Genomic DNA, 18,478 nt, shown 5'->3' with positions numbered 1-18,478 from the left:
TCTAGATAGGGATAGTTCAAAACGTGGTCCTTCTGATCTTTTTGCATAAATTATGACAATGAACGGGAATAAGCAATACCTTAAAATACCAAAACATCCTTCTTACATTGATGAAGCAATGTACGGATAACATTCAGCGAAAAAAGTGAAAAGGCAGATTTTATTGAACATAGCACTTTTGGGTCATTTTTGACCCCGTTCAGTCATTTTAGTCGTAGTAACTAAAAATATAAGCCCATTTCTTGGTTCGCAGACTCTGATCATCCAGACTATCAAAAATGTTGTCTAGTACCAAATTATATTCCCTGGCCGGCCGCCGTGAACGCACCAGCTGAAGCCCAACCTGTACAAAACGATCACAGCAGGTAGCGTAAAACATCACCCAATATCTGCTTACGACAAAACTCGCGTTCGGACCCAAACATGTACAAAGCGAGTACGGAATTAGTGGTCTATTGGATGGTGTATAAGTGAAATATGTGCAATATTACCACGTTGGTGTCATAATGACGTAATATAACCATAAAAGTTCAACCATAAAAGTTACATATGAGGAAGTTAATGTAAGAAAATATGTATGCTTTAGCAAGAAAACCTGAAAACTTCACTGTTAAAACCGAAATTCATTCATCGAGAGCACCAGCAAAAATTTATGCGCACCACAATAAAACAATTAGGAGCACAAGCAAGTCTCTTGGACACACCAAGCAATACTCCAATAAATTAAATTAACATGCTGAAATGATCATGATTTATTTAGATAGAATGATTATAAAAGAGAATCCAGCTAACCTACATTGATAGGTGAAAAAGAATTGTGTGGGATTTTAGGCCGTTCTTGGGGAAGTCGGACAAATCACACCATCTCCTGTAGCCAACTGTTTTATTTAACAGGCTGACTTGAATCCTGTACCTGCAGCCATGGACAGGCACACCAGCTAATTTGTGGGAGCATGGGCTCCTAAAATGGGCTTAGTCTGGAGGAATGATCTACCAATTATAGATTCTGATGAACAAATATCAGAAAAACACCCTGTAGGATCTCTGGTTTGTACGTATGACAATTTTATTTTAATAGTTCTGAATGGAGTTTAAACTGTAAACGCCTACACCATAAATTAGACTTACCCAAATTTTCGACTGATCAGCTACAGGAGGGATTAAGGAGTCCATCTACAACCATCCCTCAACAGAGATGGGGGGGGGGGCGCCATAGACTTCCTGCAACATATAATCCACTGCTCACCGAGTCACGTGTTTTATCTGCATAACGTGACGTCACAGAAGCAGTGGATTGTCCCTCCTTGACAAAGACTGTAGCTGATCAGTCGAAAATTTGGGTAAGTCCAATTCATTGTGTTGGTGTTTACAGTTTAAACTCCATTCAGTATTACTTCTACCAACACAGATGAACTCTCAAGTGAATTTTAATAGTTAGAAGTTAGAAGTTCAGGATGATTGCCATCAGCTTGATCGTCTATAGCCAGAACAGGCAACACTTACAAGGCGTACTGTACAGGTTTATGCCATATCACAAAGACACAGGCACATGTAAGACAGACCAATGTTTAATATCCATGTGATACAATTACATTTCTCAGCCACAGAATTATCTGCATCCAGCAGCAATACAATAGATGGGTGCGTTCTCTTTTGCAATTTGTCAGTCACTGACTCAGGTTGTCAAGTCGGGAATGATCACAGTTCTCAAGCCTTTTGTAAATTAAACTATAACAAGAACACCCCTTGACAGTAGCTCTCACAAGATTTGCTTATTGTATATAGTTGCATTTAGGTTTGCTAAATATTCGCCCATTGTTTTTATTAGACTTGTGATGTGTACCTTGCACAAGCATTAGAATAATACACTAATTATAATGTGCTGAAGATTTAAAAGAAAGAGCATAGGAAGCATTATAAGTAAGTGTAATTGCATTAACTAACTAATTATGAGTCTGCAGAGGATGTCAATCATGTCATCCATAAAATTTACTTGCTGTGGCTTAATGGCAAAATATCCTGCCCGGAAGAGAAGCTTATATAAATGAAGCTTACAAATGCAAAACTCAAACATGCGAAGAAAAACAATGGAGGACTGCAATTGCCATATAAAGTGCGGTCTGAAGTTCAATACTAAAATGAGGGGCTCATGAAGGGGTGGACCAGCTCAGAACTGGATACTGGAGGCTCCGCCAGGTGGTGACAGAACACGCGTCTGCGGCGTGTTGCCCCTGTTGTCGTCAATCTGCCTCCCCGACAGACTGAAACCGGATGCGTGGAGATCCCGGTGGCCGTGTCGGCTGCTGATTGGACGATTTTCAAACTCTGCAGCGACGGACGGGGCGACACGCCTTGGCTCCTCCTGCAACGTTCAGCATAACAAACTGTTATGATCATGTACTTAAAAACCTCCACGTCATACTACAGAAACCACACAAATTGAGTGTTACAAAACTTACATGTCTGAAGTTGGTTAAACGTACCTGTGGGTCTGCGTTCAGGTCGATGACCGGTCCCTTGTACGGCTCCCTCTTCACAGCCTTGGGTTGGTTCAGACCATCACGAACTTTAATCCGCTTGAACACATAGTCACAGAAAGGCATCCTAAGTGGGAGGGAATGATAGGAAGACTTGACAATGTATGGATTGTTTAATGTTTGTCACTTCATCATAAACACACTTAGAAAGCCTGTTTTGGCTAGTTGTAGACCCCATGTGATTTTTGATTATATAATCCATCCCCGTGTCATGGTCATTTCCTAAGGAAACACACTGACACCAACTCATCACACCATGACTCCATACTACCCCCCCTACTTGGTACCAGCAACTTATTGACAAAATGACCCCACCCTGCAATGTAACCATATCGTGTCCCCCTTCTACCCCCCTCAAACACGGGTACCCGACTTTACATCCCATCCAAAGGGACATCACTATAGATGAATCTAGGTATTCACTTTTACCCGAGTGCCTTTCCCAAAGGCAGAATACTGTGGCCTGCTACGGATTCGAACCTCTAGATTCTATTGCTAACAACCCTAACTACAAGACCACCCTTAATGATGAATGCAAATCTCATGGGTTTTGGTCTCCCCTTACCTGGGGATATATTTGCCGGCGCCCTGTGTGACCGTGACAAGTCCACCATCCTCCACCACCACCTTGCCTTGGCTGAGCACATAGACAGGAACACCATGGCACACCTGGCCCTGGATGAAGGGAACAGATGAGTCGAAGGGAATGAAATGTTGTTTTCACTCCGAACTTTACTTGATGCCGTCTTTTCTCCAGTAAAGAAATACAGAAAAGCAGGTAAGTTTACCATTTAGACATTCTTATCCATTTGATAGCTGACAAAAAAAAACAAGCATCACTTTAATCATCTGTTATGTACTTGATAATCACACCCCTCCCTACCTCAAAGATGTTGAAGTCCACAGCCTGGTGGTGAGTGGACGCGGAGATCTTCCTGGTGGCCTGGGGGTCCCACACCACGATGTCTGCATCCGAACCTACAGCAATACGGTCCTGCAGCCGCACACACAGGCTAGGAATTAGTGCTTCAATTTTCTACTCAACTGTGACAAAGGCTTTTTCATGGATATACTGTTTTGCTTGCGTTTGGTGTTTGTGTGTATGTATGTGTCACCATAACTATAGAACCTGTACATGGATTGTGATGATTTTTGGTATGTGGGTGGGTGTTAAGTGGAGGTAGGTCAAGGTCGATTTTGGGCCCCCTGGCATGTGTGACTGGAACTGCAATGGCGTATTTGTAAAAATCTTCAATGTAGAAGAACTGAAGAGAGGATCGTCAGATCGTCATGTTATTTGGTACAAAGATAGGTTAGACCAAGATGTACACACTTAAGTGCAAACTATCCAAATGAGACCGAATTTGCATTAGTAAGGAGGTAAATCGTTTGCATGTGTGTCGCTGGATGCTTAAAGTCAGCATAACTGTAGAACGTGTTGATGGATTGTAATGATATTTGGTATGTGGGTATGCGCTTGGAGGAGAATGATCAATGTCGATTTTGGGCCCCCTGGTTAGTGTCCCTGGAACTACAATGGCCTATTTGTAAAAATGTTCTAAAGGGGTATAACTGAAGAAAGGAACAACAGATTTTCATGTTATTTGGTACGCAGGTAGGTTGGACAGAGATGTACACACTGAAGTGCAAATCATGCAAAGTTAGTGTGTTTGCGCGTGTGTGCGCGTGTGTGTATGTTTGTGTCACCGTGTGTGTATGTATGTGTCACCGGATGCGTAAAATCAGCATAACTATAGAACGTGTAGATGGATTGTAATGATATTTGGTTTGTGGGTAGGTGCTGGGAGGAGAAACGTCAAGGTCGATTTTGGGCCCCCTGGTATGTGCCATTGGAACTGCAATGGCGTATTTGTAAAAATATTCAAAGGAGAATAACTGAAGAAAGGAGCGACAGATTGTCATGATATTTGGTACGCAGGTGGGTTGGACAGAGATGTACAAATTTAAGTGGTAATTATGCAAATTCGGACTGAATTTGCATAAATAATGAGAAATATCTACTCTATTGTGGGCTTTGAGGTCGCACCATCTGTTGGTCTCTTATCTAGGTCAACTATTCCCAACAGGTCCCAACAGCTGGTGGTCAAACCACAAATTGGAACACTACCAAACCTGTATGTGGATACCCTTTGGCACATAAAATAAAACAACCAGCGGCAAAAACAAACAACTAGGGCAAATAAAACACATCATATATAAAAACAAATTTCATGGAGATTTTGGGTCTTCGGACTCTTGTTAGGACTGGCACAGCATCTCTTCTACCAACTTTTATATGTGGTGTCGTGTGGCGCAAATGGTATAGCGCTCGGCTGTCAAACAATGGGATCTAATCCCGGGTTGTGCCCAGAGACATGTCCGAACTTGCGCCCCGACGCTGTGCCCCTGGGAAAGGCACTTAACACGACTTTCCTCACTTCACTCGTCCCTCGGATAGGACGTTAAATGGAGGTCCCGTGTTTGAGGAGACACCACAAAAGGGAGGAGAGTCACACCTTGAGCATGTAAAAGAACCCACCACATCTTTCGAAAAAGAGTAGTGGACCAAAACATTCCTGCCTAAACGGGATAGGGAATTTCCCGAGCGGTCTTCGTAACCCCTGCTTCTCCTAATGGGTCAATGAAGTTATGTTTGTCTCGAGCATTGATGTTTCTGACCTAGGGCGAAGAGATGCTGCTACAGTAACAATTAGTTCAGTGCTTTGATGAGTGGCCCCCTATGACCTTGCACTGAGCGAGTTCGTTAAAAAAAAACCCACAAAAAACTCAGAAACATCATGATTGAGACCAGCTCAACTGCTATCTAGGACTGCTTGGGGAAATTCCCTAACCCATTTAGACCGGAATGGTTTTGATCCATCTCACACCGGGAAGGTTGGTGTTTTTTTTTTACATCGTCGAGGTGTAGCTCTCTTTAAGCACGAGACCTCAATTTAAACATTCTACCAGAGGGACGTCCCTAACTAAAGCTAGGCACTCATTTCCACCTGAGTAAAGTGAGGAAAGGCGTGTAAAATTTTATGCTGGAATAGGATATTAGTAAGTCTGCAAGGCTGTGTTACTTTTTACATCATGTATGGCTGGATTTATGTGAATGCCTGTTTTTTGGGTTTGGACAGTGCACAAAACGGAATGCCACAAATGTCACTTGACATTTTTTTAAATAAGGTGTTGGACACGAATCTGTAAGACACAGACCTTCCTGGGGTAGAGGTTGAAGACCTTGGCAGCATTCGTGCTGGTCACCGCAACGAACTTGTTCTCGTCCAGCTTCCCAGAATGCACTCCTTTCTCCCACACGATGGACATGCGGTCTTCCACGCCGTTGACACCGTTGGGGATCTTACGGAAGTCGTCCTTACCTAGCGCCTTCTGGTTGGCATTGAAGGTGCAGTTGTCGGAGCCAACACAGGTCAGATCACCGCTGGAGGAAGGTAAGATTCACAGTGTTCATGGGCTTTTTATTTCATCCTTGGAGATACAACACTAACAACACAGACTAAAAGAATCCGTACCCCCAAAAATGAACGGATGCATGAATATTGATGGAAAATTCCCTTTTAGCCAGCCAGACTGATCTCAAGCGTCAAACCAGTGATAAACGCTTTTTTTAAAATAAAGATATTAACAGATAAAGATCGGCAGCCGCGCGCTAGGTCGGACGTGCAAAGCCTGTCATTGTAAGTGATGCGGTCCTGCGCTTTCAGCTCGAAAAGTGCCTTTTTGGGGGTGTAGCTAAGTGCAGTTTGTAATTGCTATAAAAAGAGATCGTATGAAGTGAAACTGTTGCCATTTTTTAAAAACATGATCTAGGGTAAATGTTCTCAACATAAAATGAATAACATTGGTGCATTTTCTATAGCTTCATTACGAACGCGCCCATGTAAAACACGTATTGTAACATGTAAGCCTATGGGGCGAAAAAAAAACTCATGAATGAGACCTAAAGAGGTGAAGTAGTGCACAGAGGTTAATATAGCATTTATCACCTTGTGTGCAAAGGAGTTACCATATACCACACAGACATGTTATAATCATACACTGAACTTGATAAAACAGGACACTACATGTACATAGACACTATGTTCAGGAGACCCGGGTAGACACTTAACAAGAACCTGAAGACCACGGACAGTTTGTGTCATTAATTTCAAAGCAAGTTCAGTAAGCTGTACAATAAAGGCTGTAAGAGCAAAGACTAAAAAAGCACCAGGTGAAAATGAAGAGACTTCGGCCCACCCCTGCAGTAACAGGTTTAGTGGACTGTACTGTTCCCTGCACGAAGGCTTACTTGGCGAGCAGGTCCATTAGATACCCAGGAGTGGAAGTGTCCGGTCGGAGGGGCGGTCCCATGACATAGCCAGCTGCGTGCCTCCAGTCCTTGTCCCATTGGTTGGTACCATCCACACCTAGACCGGCGGCTATGGGCTCTCCAAACACAACTTTGCCTGTGATATAGGGCGAATCACACATTTCAAAACAACTCTTTTTTACACTACAACATAGACCTGTGGACAATAGAAATGTTCAGGTACAGGCATCCTTTGCCTTTAAAAGTCTATCACATATAACACACAGTTCCTCCCCTCACCTTCTTTCCTGGCTGTAGAAACAACATCTCCTGCAGCCCTGCTCATGACGGGTACGACGTAGAGAGGACAGCCAGCCTGGGGAGAGGGAAACACATCTACAGTCAAACCTGAACTATTAGACACCTCTGGCACCCTTTGTCACCACTTTTTGGTCGTCTCTGAGATTACTTTGGGTGTATTAAAATAGCAAACACGTGCAATTGGCTAAGATAATATTGACCTTGGTAAAACAAGATTTGCCATCTAGGTGTCTTCCCTCATGTACATCTTATATCCTTACCCTACTGTTAGGGGTCTTAAAAGTAACCAAAAAATATATAAAAAAAGCAAGCAAATGCACTAACAATAGGCAAAATGATTCATAATCTAGTCGGGTAAACAATAAAGGCCTTTCCCTGGACTAACATGCATACGTGTACCGACCCTGTTAGCGATGGTCACGGCGCGATTCGTCGCCTCCCCTTCCACCTCCTCAGGACGACACATCGCGTGCCCCTCGGGGCCGGTGATGCCCATAGCAATCAGCTTCTTTGAACACTGTGTGTGTGGAGACACAGGAAACACTTGCACATCAGTCACGTAACACTCAACAAGTCACTTAGGAAAGGCACTTTACACGACTTTCCTCACTTCACTCAGGTGTAAATAAGTACCTAGCTTCGGTTAGGGACGTCCCTCGGATAGGACGTTAAATGGAGGTCCCGTGTTTGAGGAGAGCCACACCTCCAGCACGTTAAGGAACCCATCGCACATGGGGCAATTGTCTTTTTGAGATCACCTGCGCGCCGAATGGCAGTCGCGACAGACCCTTGCGATCTAGCCCCGCAAATGTGCGCTTCTCGCAATTCAGCCCCTGGCTGCGAAGGGAGAGTATTCGGCCTACCCAATGATAATAAAAAATAAAAAGTCACAGTCCACATATGTCAACTAGTTAACTTATGTCCTGCTGAGTGCTCATCCATGTACATACTGTGCATGTCAGATGCGGTCAAATAACATTCAAGATGTGAAAGTCTGAGTCTTGAAATCTATAATTACTAAACGCCTAGCGAAATCTGGCAAGATTTTGTTACTTTTTGTACAGTCCGTAAAGATGCTTATTCTCATTTTACACATCGGCTAATGGATTTCAGTACCCTTTTTCAGACTTTGAAGCTATTTTTGTAAAAAAAAAAAAGAAGTTGGACAGAACCACAATAAGCAGTATAGAATCATATAGTTGATCCTCAGCATCCTACTCGATGTTATTACATACATTTACATTCAACTTGTTGATAGGAAATACAGTTTTTTATGATCTACATTGCTCTACCGAGCCTTACCTCATCAATTAGGTCCCCATTCTCGGCATGCACCTGAGCGAGGCCCCCTATTTCTTTGCACCGGCAGAACACCTGGTAGATCTCAGCATCAGACAGCATCATGACGTCCTTGTACGCCATGAACATCTTGAAGGAGTTCACACCTAGAAAATCAAATAGTTACGAATACTCTATATTCCTTTGCTTTTCTGGGGATTTAATTTCAGGTAGGTTCTAGTTCTAATACTAGTTCATGGTCTGGTAGGGATATCACGTAGACGGAGAAGGCGCAGCTGCAGCGTCCGGGTTACGGGTGGGACGACAACAGCCTGCTCTTGAAGGTGTCCAGCGAGGGGCTGTCTACAACAAAATAGTGACTGTGATACAATGGAAAATATGTACATTGTCATGATTTTTGGGGTGGAGAGGTCAAGGCGAGAACCAGGAAAATAAAACCACTCCAAACATTTCATTGAATCAAAATTCACAGTAATAAGGAAATGTGAATTAACTAAAGGAATTCATTTATTTCTTTGATTATGATACCATAATTGACTATGCCAAGAACATGTGGCACAGTGCTATCTCTCGTCATTGCAGAAGAAAGGCACTGTAGCTGATCTTGGACAAGACTTGCTTAGAATTGTACGGCCGAAACTCACTGGCTCGCCGCGACGAGTCTCTCGTACAGTTGCGCGAACGTCAGCTCAGTGGAAAAATCTGCACTGCTGACAGGATGATCCTGTCAGCAGTAGAAAAAATGCACTACTGACAGGATCATCCTGTCAGTAATGCAGATATTTCCACTTCTGACAGGATCGTCCTGTCAGCAGTGTAATTTTTTCTACTGCTGACAGGATCATCCTGTCAGCAGCCACTTCCATATTTATGCATTTTGCGTGACGAGTTTTACGTTAACCTTACGATTTGCAGCACTGTCGTGACTCTTTGGTCAAAGTTAGAGGGAGCGAAATTTCTTGTTTTTTTTCTGGGAACAGACCAAAATCAATGCGCGCGCGGACGTTATCCATAAAAATTACTTGGTGCAGCCTAAGTAAAATAATAAAAGGTGCCAATGCACTTTGGAATTCTGAAAGAATAATATCAGAAGAAAAAGAGAGCTTATGTCTTGTCCTACGATTACTTTGGCCTGATATACACGAGGAAAAATTCTGCACGTACGACAAGGTCTTACCCAGGTTTCTATTTACACACACCGACAGGAAGTGTCCTGGGACTCCTGCTGCGCCCACACCGATTTACACAAAGGGAGAAAGGCATCGGACACAGAAGACATACAACTTGACGTACGCCGTTGCCATACGCCCAGAAATCTTTCTAGTGTAAAGCAGACATTTAAAGGAAAAGCTACACAGAAAATTGAAAAGCTTACTAATAGCATGCTTGATATATCCCAAAAGTCAAGTTCTTACTTCAAGTTGTTTCACAGTAGGTCCGTTATAGTTCTGGGATATTCCACTAGCGGTTTGTAACTTATGCCGTGCTGACGCCTTCTCACCTGATGATTGAATTATATGACGTAAGTTGACTACATTTTTCACCTGATGATTGAAGTATATGACGTCGGTGTTCTAAATTCCCCAGAGCGAATAATGCTTTTCAAACTGGCTTTCGTGCAGATGGAGGCTAGGTCGAGGAACTTCCCGTAAACTTTGAGGGAACTGACGAGTTAGTAGGCTTTGAATTCTGAAAGTTCCTCGAAATCCATCCTCAGGAGGAAAAATTTAGAACACTGACGTCATATAATTCAATCATCAGGTGAGAAGGCGACAGCACGGCATACGTTGCAAACGGTGGAAGATTCCAGGACTATGACGGACTTACGTGAAACAAATTAGGATTTGACTTTGGGGTATATTTATCATAGTACTGAGTAGGATTTTCAATTGTTTGTGTAGCTTTTCTTTAAGTACAAATGCGGACACCTCACCTCTTTCGTTTACAATCGTCTCCATTTCTTCCCCAACCTTGTCATTCCACCAGGTCACTGCCATGTGGAACGAGTAGTCACAACAAACCTGGAAAAGTAAACAAGTCAACAAAATAGTTAACTTGCACAAAATCATGCCTTTACATTTGGTATGGTTAAGTTTCCTTTTCATTATTTGGCACTTTTGATTCAGTCCATTCCCCTTATCTTATTTCAACCCATACCCCACTTTTCATTCATTTATCCCTCTAATTTTTGGTTTAGTCCGCTTCTCTTATTTCTGATTCAGTCCACCCCCTCACCTTTGGTTCAGCCCATGCCTTCCACTGATCATACGCCTCCAGCAGTGACTGTCCACGTCTGGGGATGATAAGGTCCAGGATCATGGTGGTACCTCCAGCCAGCGCAGCCTGGACACCCAATGACACATCTCTGAACAACAAGGAACTTGTCTCTATACTACAATACAATACATGTAAGTTCTCATTGTTGGCCTTTACCATGATCAACTATGTCTACTAAGTTGTAAAATGTATCGTTTCTGTTTGGATTCAAATGAAGACAATTTTGACTTTGTCTCTTCCCACTTTTTCGTTGAAAAAAATCAAGGTCCTAAAACCCCTGTACAAAATGATAAAGATTTCATAAATCATTCTCCAATCCTAAATACGCAGCGGTGTGGTGGGTGTCGTCTTTCATCCGACAATGGTTCGGGAGGTCGTTGTACAAAGTTCCCATCACAACTGGATTGATCCACATTACGGCCCCGTTCATGATTAACAAAATAAAACGGTTCGAACCCCCGTTACGGATATATTCCGAATTGAAAGCGCTTACATTTTGCGTATGCGATGCAAACCTGCACCCGTACTGAGAACGGTTTACATCGAATTTGCATATGATGCAAAGGTTTTTATGATGCAGCCCCTCGAGTTTGCGGCCGTAACAAGATTTTACTATTCAAAAACGCGGCCGAAATATCTTACTGACAGATAAATGTTTAATCTAAAAAAAGACTTTCATGTCCAGACCTGCTCCTGAACAATTTTACTGGACTCAAAGTAATGATTGATTGATTGATTGATTGATTGACAGCTAGTTCTGGCGATAAGTGTGCAACTGGGTCCCACCTGGGAGCTGCAGGTTTATGCCTATCTGGGAGATGACTCCGTCTTCCACGTACACATCCGCGTCAAACGAGTGGTCATCGTTCACCACCCGGCCTCCCTGGATCAACACTCGGTTCTGGGCCGCCATGGTGACAAATTCTAAATCTGGGCTGGAAATCAGGAGAATTGGAGACAAACTTTCGGCGTAATGCAGACCAACTTGACGCTCAACGACTTTTCGCCGCAAAATGGGCACGTCACCTCAGACCCTACCATTATGTTGTAGGGTATGAGGTATTTTTATATTTTCTAAAGCACGAAACTTTGTAGAAATTTTTGTAGAAAAAAAGAAAATGACTGCATAAATACTCTAAACGTGTGTCAGATCTTGCATTTGTATAGTTTATATTTCTAGTGAACAAAAAAAGAAGAATATTTAGACAGGAATTTGGTACGTCCTATTCCACTTGACGCAACTCAAATATTCAACTATTTAGTTCTGTGTCACTTGAACTCGGACATGTTGTAAAGGATTGCATTCGTCATTTCGGATGGTGACGTAAAGCCGACGGCCCCGTGTATGAGGGAGCTTCGGGGGTAAGCCTCAAACCTCTGCACGAAAAGGAACCCAACACACTTATCGAGAAGAGTAGGGGTGTGACCCGGTGTGCTTGGCCAAAAACGCGAGCCGTGGCGAAGCCGCATTGCACTACCACGAGCTACTTGAAAAAGCATTATGCTTCACCTCTATTGAGGATGCCTGCTTTACCTTACCTTTAGTTCTTTGCAAAACTAGACACCCCTAAAGCAAACGTGGAAACCTTCAAGGGAAGCCTGCAGTATCAAGGGCCACTAATGTGGAACAATCTCACTGCGGACCAACGGGACTGTAACAAAGAACTGACTGGGATAAGTTGAAATACTGTGATAGATGTCTTTAACGTTATCTGTATATTTGTATCTGATTGTATTGTGTTTGTGTCCAGGGTCATCTGAAAAGCAGATCTGTGGATCTGAGATGTCCCCTGGTAAAATAGATAAAATTGAAATTGAAATTGAAAACTATTGATGTTATGTTGCATGCCGATTTTTGCCAACACCCCCTCGAGGGGAGCCTGCATATGGGAGCGTCCCGACAACGCCCGGAGCTTCATATAACGCTAAATTCAACTCACACACCTAGCGGCTGAACTCTTGCGTCAAAGCTGGTGATTTTTAGCAGCTTTGGCGTGACAAAATATTTGCGTTTAAAAAAAACGTATGAGTGATAATGACCAAGACAGTCTGGATTAACGTGATATCACACGTGAGGGCGATCGTTAGATATTTCTGTATCAATTGTAAATGGAGTCTAACCTCAATTGTTTACTTTATATATAAAAATGAAAAGTCCCTTTTGAACTACCAACTTTCACATCTGACATGGGAGGCCACATTTGAGCCTGATAAACACCACAGCTTGCTAATAATGAAGGAACGTCTTTGGTGGTGGACATTTGTATTTTTGTGTATTTAGAAATGATTATGTGAAGTTATACTAATAGAGGACCTGTGCTATCACATATACGTTGAAGTTCTCCCAACTCCGCTCCAATTCAACGTATTTGAAGACAGTACCACCACAATAGAGTAACAATTACATCTATACTATATCACTTTCTACGTCGCAATGCAAACATCCTCAGAGATCTAGAATTTGTACAGTAAATGTATTCCCGCCTGTGAGGCACACACACGACAATTCTATTACAGATATCTTAGCGATGATCCGCCACAGTATAAAACCAAAGTTGAAGAATGTTAATTAATCTCTGTAGTATCGGTCATGTCAGTGCCAAACTTGCACTTATTATAATTATACAGCAAATATTTATGAACAAAATGATAGTGATGATGCTACTACTAATTATACCTTGATTTCACGGTCGGGAATCTGAGTCTTTGTATATTACGGCTTTGCAGTATTTCGAAAAACCCTAAGCCAGCCTCGTCATCTCCCAGCCGTCACCGTATACCATCCACAGAGAGAACGTACACATGTGCCGCCACAAAATAGTGCGGCATGGCAGGGAACGTCTTATAAGATACCGCTCATTTGATTTTGTTCTTGAGTTAAACACTTCTTTTAGACCTTTGTTATTTGTAGAAAATGTAAAATGTACGGTAGTCTTTCATTTGGAGTCAAGCGGTATTCCAAATGTTTACGCGCAGGGATACAAAAGGATTCCTTCGGTCGTGTGTAGGGCGGCCATTGTGAGGTGAGGTTGACCGCCTGGCCAGACCACAGAATTTTCTTTGTAGTATCTTGCCTAATTTCTGCCTCGAAAACCTTCGCAGTTACCGCGTAGTGTGGCTGTTTCGGTGATAAGTTAGTACAATGATGTACGATACGTTACTGGTTAGAAAAACCGTGTTTAGGGCGGGTCATGGCGGCCGCAAGTGTGGTGAATTTTCAGACGTGTACCGTGTCGCCGAAAAAGATTTTTGGGCCGACATAATTTCTCTCCGATACCGGTGAAATGTTACTGGTGTTTTGTGTGTGTGTGACACCTAGAGGCTGTGGACGATATTTCTAATGTTTACGAGTAGAAAGGTCGGTTTCTGTTAACGAGTCCTGTAATCGGAGAACAAAGGCCACTACTAGTAGCGTTCTTTGTGTTCCTGCCTGTTCCAGCTATGTAAGCCTGCTTTGTGCCTTGGACAACAGTACAGAACCTGTTATGACAAGGACCCGAGAATGTACTTGATGGAAAATGTAGTGTTATAAAATGTAGCTTGGCACGAGCTTTCTTTGTCCTGTCCGGGGTTGTATGATTTTGAGCTGTTCATGAGTACCCAGATCACAGATACCCGTGCACATGTGCCCTTCCTCAAATATATTTATACTGCTTGAGTGAATCAACAAAATTATTTCTTCTTTTGTGTTCCCCTGTTCAGCCACTCCCATATGGCTGCGTTGTCATATTCGAAATCTGAGTTGAATATGTTGAGACTGGTTCTAGGTCAAGGCCACTCTGTCCACGGACGGTAACTCATACCACCGCCCAGCTCATCACCTTAGGTGGGAGTCACGATTGACAATTGAGATGTTTCAAGGAAAAATCTGCAGGACATGGTTTTCAGAATAAGGGAAATCATTCATCAAAACTTGTTCAACTTTAGGCTAGACATTTGGATTCATATAGACGTGTTATAATAGTCACATCTACTTAGTAGTAAAACCTGGATTTCTGGTCTCTTCGAAAAGTGAACTAGTCTTATTGTTTTCTAACTTGAAGGACAACCTGAACTGCTGACAATGTTTTGTTCGTCTAACTTCCATCACAGCACGAAATCGAATATTTAAGCAAACTTTCCGACTGACGGAAACAAGAATTAAAGGTCGGGAAATATTTCAGCAGAGTTTACGGGGCCGTTAATGTCGCTGAAAGTAAGATTTGAGCTTTCCGCAACCTTTCCGCGTTCGTTAACATGAATTAAATGCATGCTATATCTTTCCATGGACTTTAAGCATCCTTATATACATCGTATAGATGAAACATTATGGTACATCAGTAACCAATATATTCTCCAAGCAGATATATTCTCTCCTGGTGACTAATAGTGCCTCAATTTTTAGATTCTTGGAGAAAAGCTGGTATACCCGAAACGGTCTTCGATCTTTAAGATACACCCATTTGCAGTAAACACCGATCCCGCTTAAGTCATTTCTCATAAGTTTCTTTTTTAAACAACGCACCATGCATGTGCACGCACATTGTACGTCTACTTTGTAGCAAAATTAGACATACAGTCCATACCTACCTTCGAGTTGATCTTCTTTTATCCGTGTTTATGCTACAGCTTACAAAAAACAGCAGTTATATTCTAAGGTATCTCCCCCCTTTTATGTTTAGGTAGAGAAAAGCTGCCGGAAAGCGGGCGTTTTCCCTCGCAGTTATATCTATCTTTCCGATATCCTTCCGTTGCATATAGGTTTTGTTTACATAACCCACTCTTATGTTTAGGTAGAGAAAAGCTGCCAGAAAGCGGGTGTTTTCCCTCGCAGTTATTTCTACCTTTCCGACATCCTTCCGTTACCTTTAGGCTCGGTTTACATAGAAGGGGGGAGACCTCCCCCCTTTTATGTTTAGGTAGAGAAAAGCTGCCGGAAAGCGGGCGTTTTCCCTCGCAGTTATTTTTACCTTTCCGACATCCTTCCGTTACCTTTAGGCTCGGTTTACATAGAAGGGGGGAGACCTCCCCCCTTTTATGTTTAGGTAGAGAAAAGCTGCCGGAAAGCGGGCGTTTTCCCTCGCAGTTATTTTTACCTTTCCGACATCCTTCCGTTACCTTTAGGCCCGGTTTACATAGAAGGGGGAGACCTCCCCCCTTTTATGTTTAGGTAGAGAAAAGCTGCCGGAAAGCGGGCGTTTTCCCTCGCAGTTATTTCTATCTTTCCGATATCCTTCCGTTGCATATAGGTTTTGTTTACATAACCCACTCTTATGTTTAGGTAGAGAAAAGCTGCCAGAAAGCGGGCGTTTTCCCTCGCAGTTATTTCTACCTTTCCGACATCCTTCCGTTACCTTTAGGCTCGGTTTACATAGAAGGGGGAGACCTCCCCCCTTTTATGTTTAGGTAGAGAAAAGCTGCCGGAAAGCGGGCGTTTTCCCTCGCAGTTATTTCTATCTTTCCGATATCCTTCCGTTGCATATAGGTTTTGTTTACATAACCCACTCTTATGTTTAGGTAGAGAAAAGCTGCCAGAAAGCGGGCGTTTTCCCTCGCAGTTATTTCTACCTTTCCGACATCCTTCCGTTACCTTTAGGCTCGGTTTACATAGAAGGGGGGAGACCTCCCCCCTTTTATGTTTAGGTAGAGAAAAGCTGCCAGAAAGCGGGCGTTTTCCCTCGCAGCTATTTCTACCTTTCCAATATCCTTCCGTTACATATAGGTTCGGTTTGCATAGAAGGGGGGAGACCTCCCCCCTTTTATGTTTAGGTAGAGAAAAGCTGTCGGAAAGCGGGCGTTTTCCCTCGTAGTTATTTCTACCTTTCCAATATCCTTCCGTTACCTTTAGGCTCGGTTTACATAGAAGGGGGGAGACCTCCCCCTCTTCTGTTTAGGTAGAGAAAAGCTGTCGGAAAGCGGGCGTTTTCCGTCGCAGTTATTTCTACCTTTCCGACATCCTTCCGTTACCTTTAGGCTCGGTTTACATAGAAGGGGGGAGACCTCCACCCTTTTATGTTTAGGTAGAGAAAAGCTGCCGGAAAGCGGGCGTTTTCCCTCGCAGTTATTTCTACCTTTCCGACATCCTTCCGTTACATATAGGTTCGGTTTGCATAGAAGGGGGCAGACCTCCCCCTTTTATGTTTAGGTAGAGAAAAGCTGTCGAAAAGCCTGCGTTTTCCCTCGCAGTTATTTCTACCTTTCCGATATCCTTCCGTTACATATAGGTTATGTTTGCATAGAAGGGGGGAGACCTCCCCCCTTTTATTTTTAGGTAGAGAAAAGCTGCCGGAAAGCGGGCGTTTTCCCTCGCAGTTATTTCTATCTTTCCGATATCCTTCCGTTGCATATAGGTTTTGTTTACATAACCCACTCTTATGTTTAGGTAGAGAAAAGCTGCCGGAAAGCGGGCGTTTTCCCTCGCAGTTATTTCTACCTTTCCAATATCCTTCCGTTACCTTTAGGGTTTACATAGAAGGGGGGAGACCTCCCCCTCTTCTGTTTATGTAGAGAAAAGCTGTCAAAAAGCGGGCGTTTTTCCTCGCAGTTATTTCTACCAAGGAGGTTAAAATCCTATTTTAACCTGCTTGTTTCTACCTTTCCGACATCCTTCCCTTACCTTTAGGCGCGGTTTACTTAGAAGGGGGGAGACCTCCCCCCTTTTATGTTTAGGTAGAGAAAAGCTGTCGGAAAGCGGGCGTTTTCCCTCGCAGTTATTTCTACCTTTTCGTTACATATAGGCTCAGTTACCTAACCCACTCTTATGTTTAGGTAGGGAAAAGCTGTCTGAAAGCGAGCGTTTATCCTCGCCGTTATTTTTACCTTTCCGTTAACCTTCTGTTACCTTTAGGCTGGGTTGACGGTGCTCTCAGTTTTAGAAAACAACGCGGAACATTGAGCTAACAACTCCCCCGGATTGAAAATCTATAGGTCGGCGGGCATACTGTCTTTGGCCGCCGCACAAATTGGCTCAGTCCGCGGATCGAGACCGCGCCGCCGGCACGTTTTGGCAGCTTTGTGTATTTGTTCCTTTTTTTGTATCAAAAATCATGAAATAACGCGTGTTCTCACGCAGTTTTCCTTTTTATAATCTACAAGTAACTTCTAGAAAGATCGCCGCTAACAGTATTTTCTATTGTCGCTCGGGTCAGTTGTTGTGTTCGGGGCGAAAGCGAAACGCAAGGACGTCTGCTTTTCAACTGCAAATTTATACAGTGTGAAGTCGTAAACAAGCTGGGGCGGTACGTTGAGATGGTAATGCAACATCTCCATATTTACTAGTGGAATGCCATGTGACAGGGCATTACCCAATCAGAGAAAAGGGTGGCTTTTTCAAATTAACCGTATATCCCAGAGACAGTTATTTTTTTACAGCGAAGACAGCTCATGAAGGAAGTTTGAACTCAGTCGTTTCAACCCACAAGTTATGGCCACAACGTTGTTCTTACCACCCGGAACCCCGACGGAAAAACGTAAAGCTGGGACAAGGACACCAGCCTGTACAACTTGGTGAAACCAAGGAGGTTTCATAGGATTATACTTCCTGGGTGAAACCAAGGAGGGTGGAGATGCTGAACGCGGGCACGCGATTCGGGACTTCGTTGTATCTCCAAATCCACCCGGTACCAGTGGAGACAACGGTTAAACAACGGCGTGAGTTAGCCTCCAACCAGGCCCAATGGATTGCAAAGACCGTATCCAACTGGAAGAAGGAGCTTGTATGTATAGCAATCCAAGTTCTTTCTCTGCCAGTTTG

The 18,478-nt window shown here is 43.2% G+C and overlaps 1 protein-coding gene across 1 annotated transcript; it reads right to left on the bottom strand.

Annotated features, from left to right (window-relative positions):
• Positions 1–1,552: 1,552 nt before the first annotated feature.
• LOC136443522 (dihydropyrimidinase-like) lies at positions 1,553–10,808 on the bottom strand. The gene is made up of 11 exons (XM_066440795.1): positions 10,705–10,808; positions 10,403–10,490; positions 8,473–8,615; positions 7,574–7,687; positions 7,150–7,225; positions 6,850–7,006; positions 5,757–5,982; positions 3,421–3,531; positions 3,103–3,212; positions 2,484–2,604; positions 1,553–2,362 (listed from the first exon to the last, which is right to left on the bottom strand). The coding sequence occupies exons 1-11, from the start codon at positions 10,786–10,788 to the stop codon at positions 2,168–2,170; spliced, it is 1,425 nt and encodes a 474-aa protein (XP_066296892.1). The 5' UTR covers positions 10,789–10,808; the 3' UTR covers positions 1,553–2,167.
• Between the last annotated feature and the right edge of the window lie 7,670 nt (positions 10,809–18,478).

Source organism: Branchiostoma lanceolatum, chromosome 10 (assembly GCF_035083965.1).
Source record: "Branchiostoma lanceolatum isolate klBraLanc5 chromosome 10, klBraLanc5.hap2, whole genome shotgun sequence".
Classification (NCBI taxonomy): domain Eukaryota; kingdom Metazoa; phylum Chordata; class Leptocardii; order Amphioxiformes; family Branchiostomatidae; genus Branchiostoma; species Branchiostoma lanceolatum.
Note: the sequence above shows the minus strand (reverse complement) of the source record. Positions and strands in the feature narration are given on the sequence as shown.

Excerpts from the sequence above, each read along its gene's own strand:
- LOC136443522 (XM_066440795.1), bottom strand. The coding sequence starts at position 10,788 with ATGATCCTGGACCTTATCATCCCCAGACGTGGACAGTCACTGCTGGAG. Across the intron at positions 10,491-10,704 it reads AGGCATGGGCTGAACCAAAG|GTTTGTTGTGACTACTCGTT; the intron begins GTGAGGGGGTGG and ends TTACTTTTCCAG. Across the intron at positions 2,605-3,102 it reads GCCGGCAAATATATCCCCAG|GATGCCTTTCTGTGACTATG; the intron begins GTAAGGGGAGAC and ends CCTCCCACTTAG.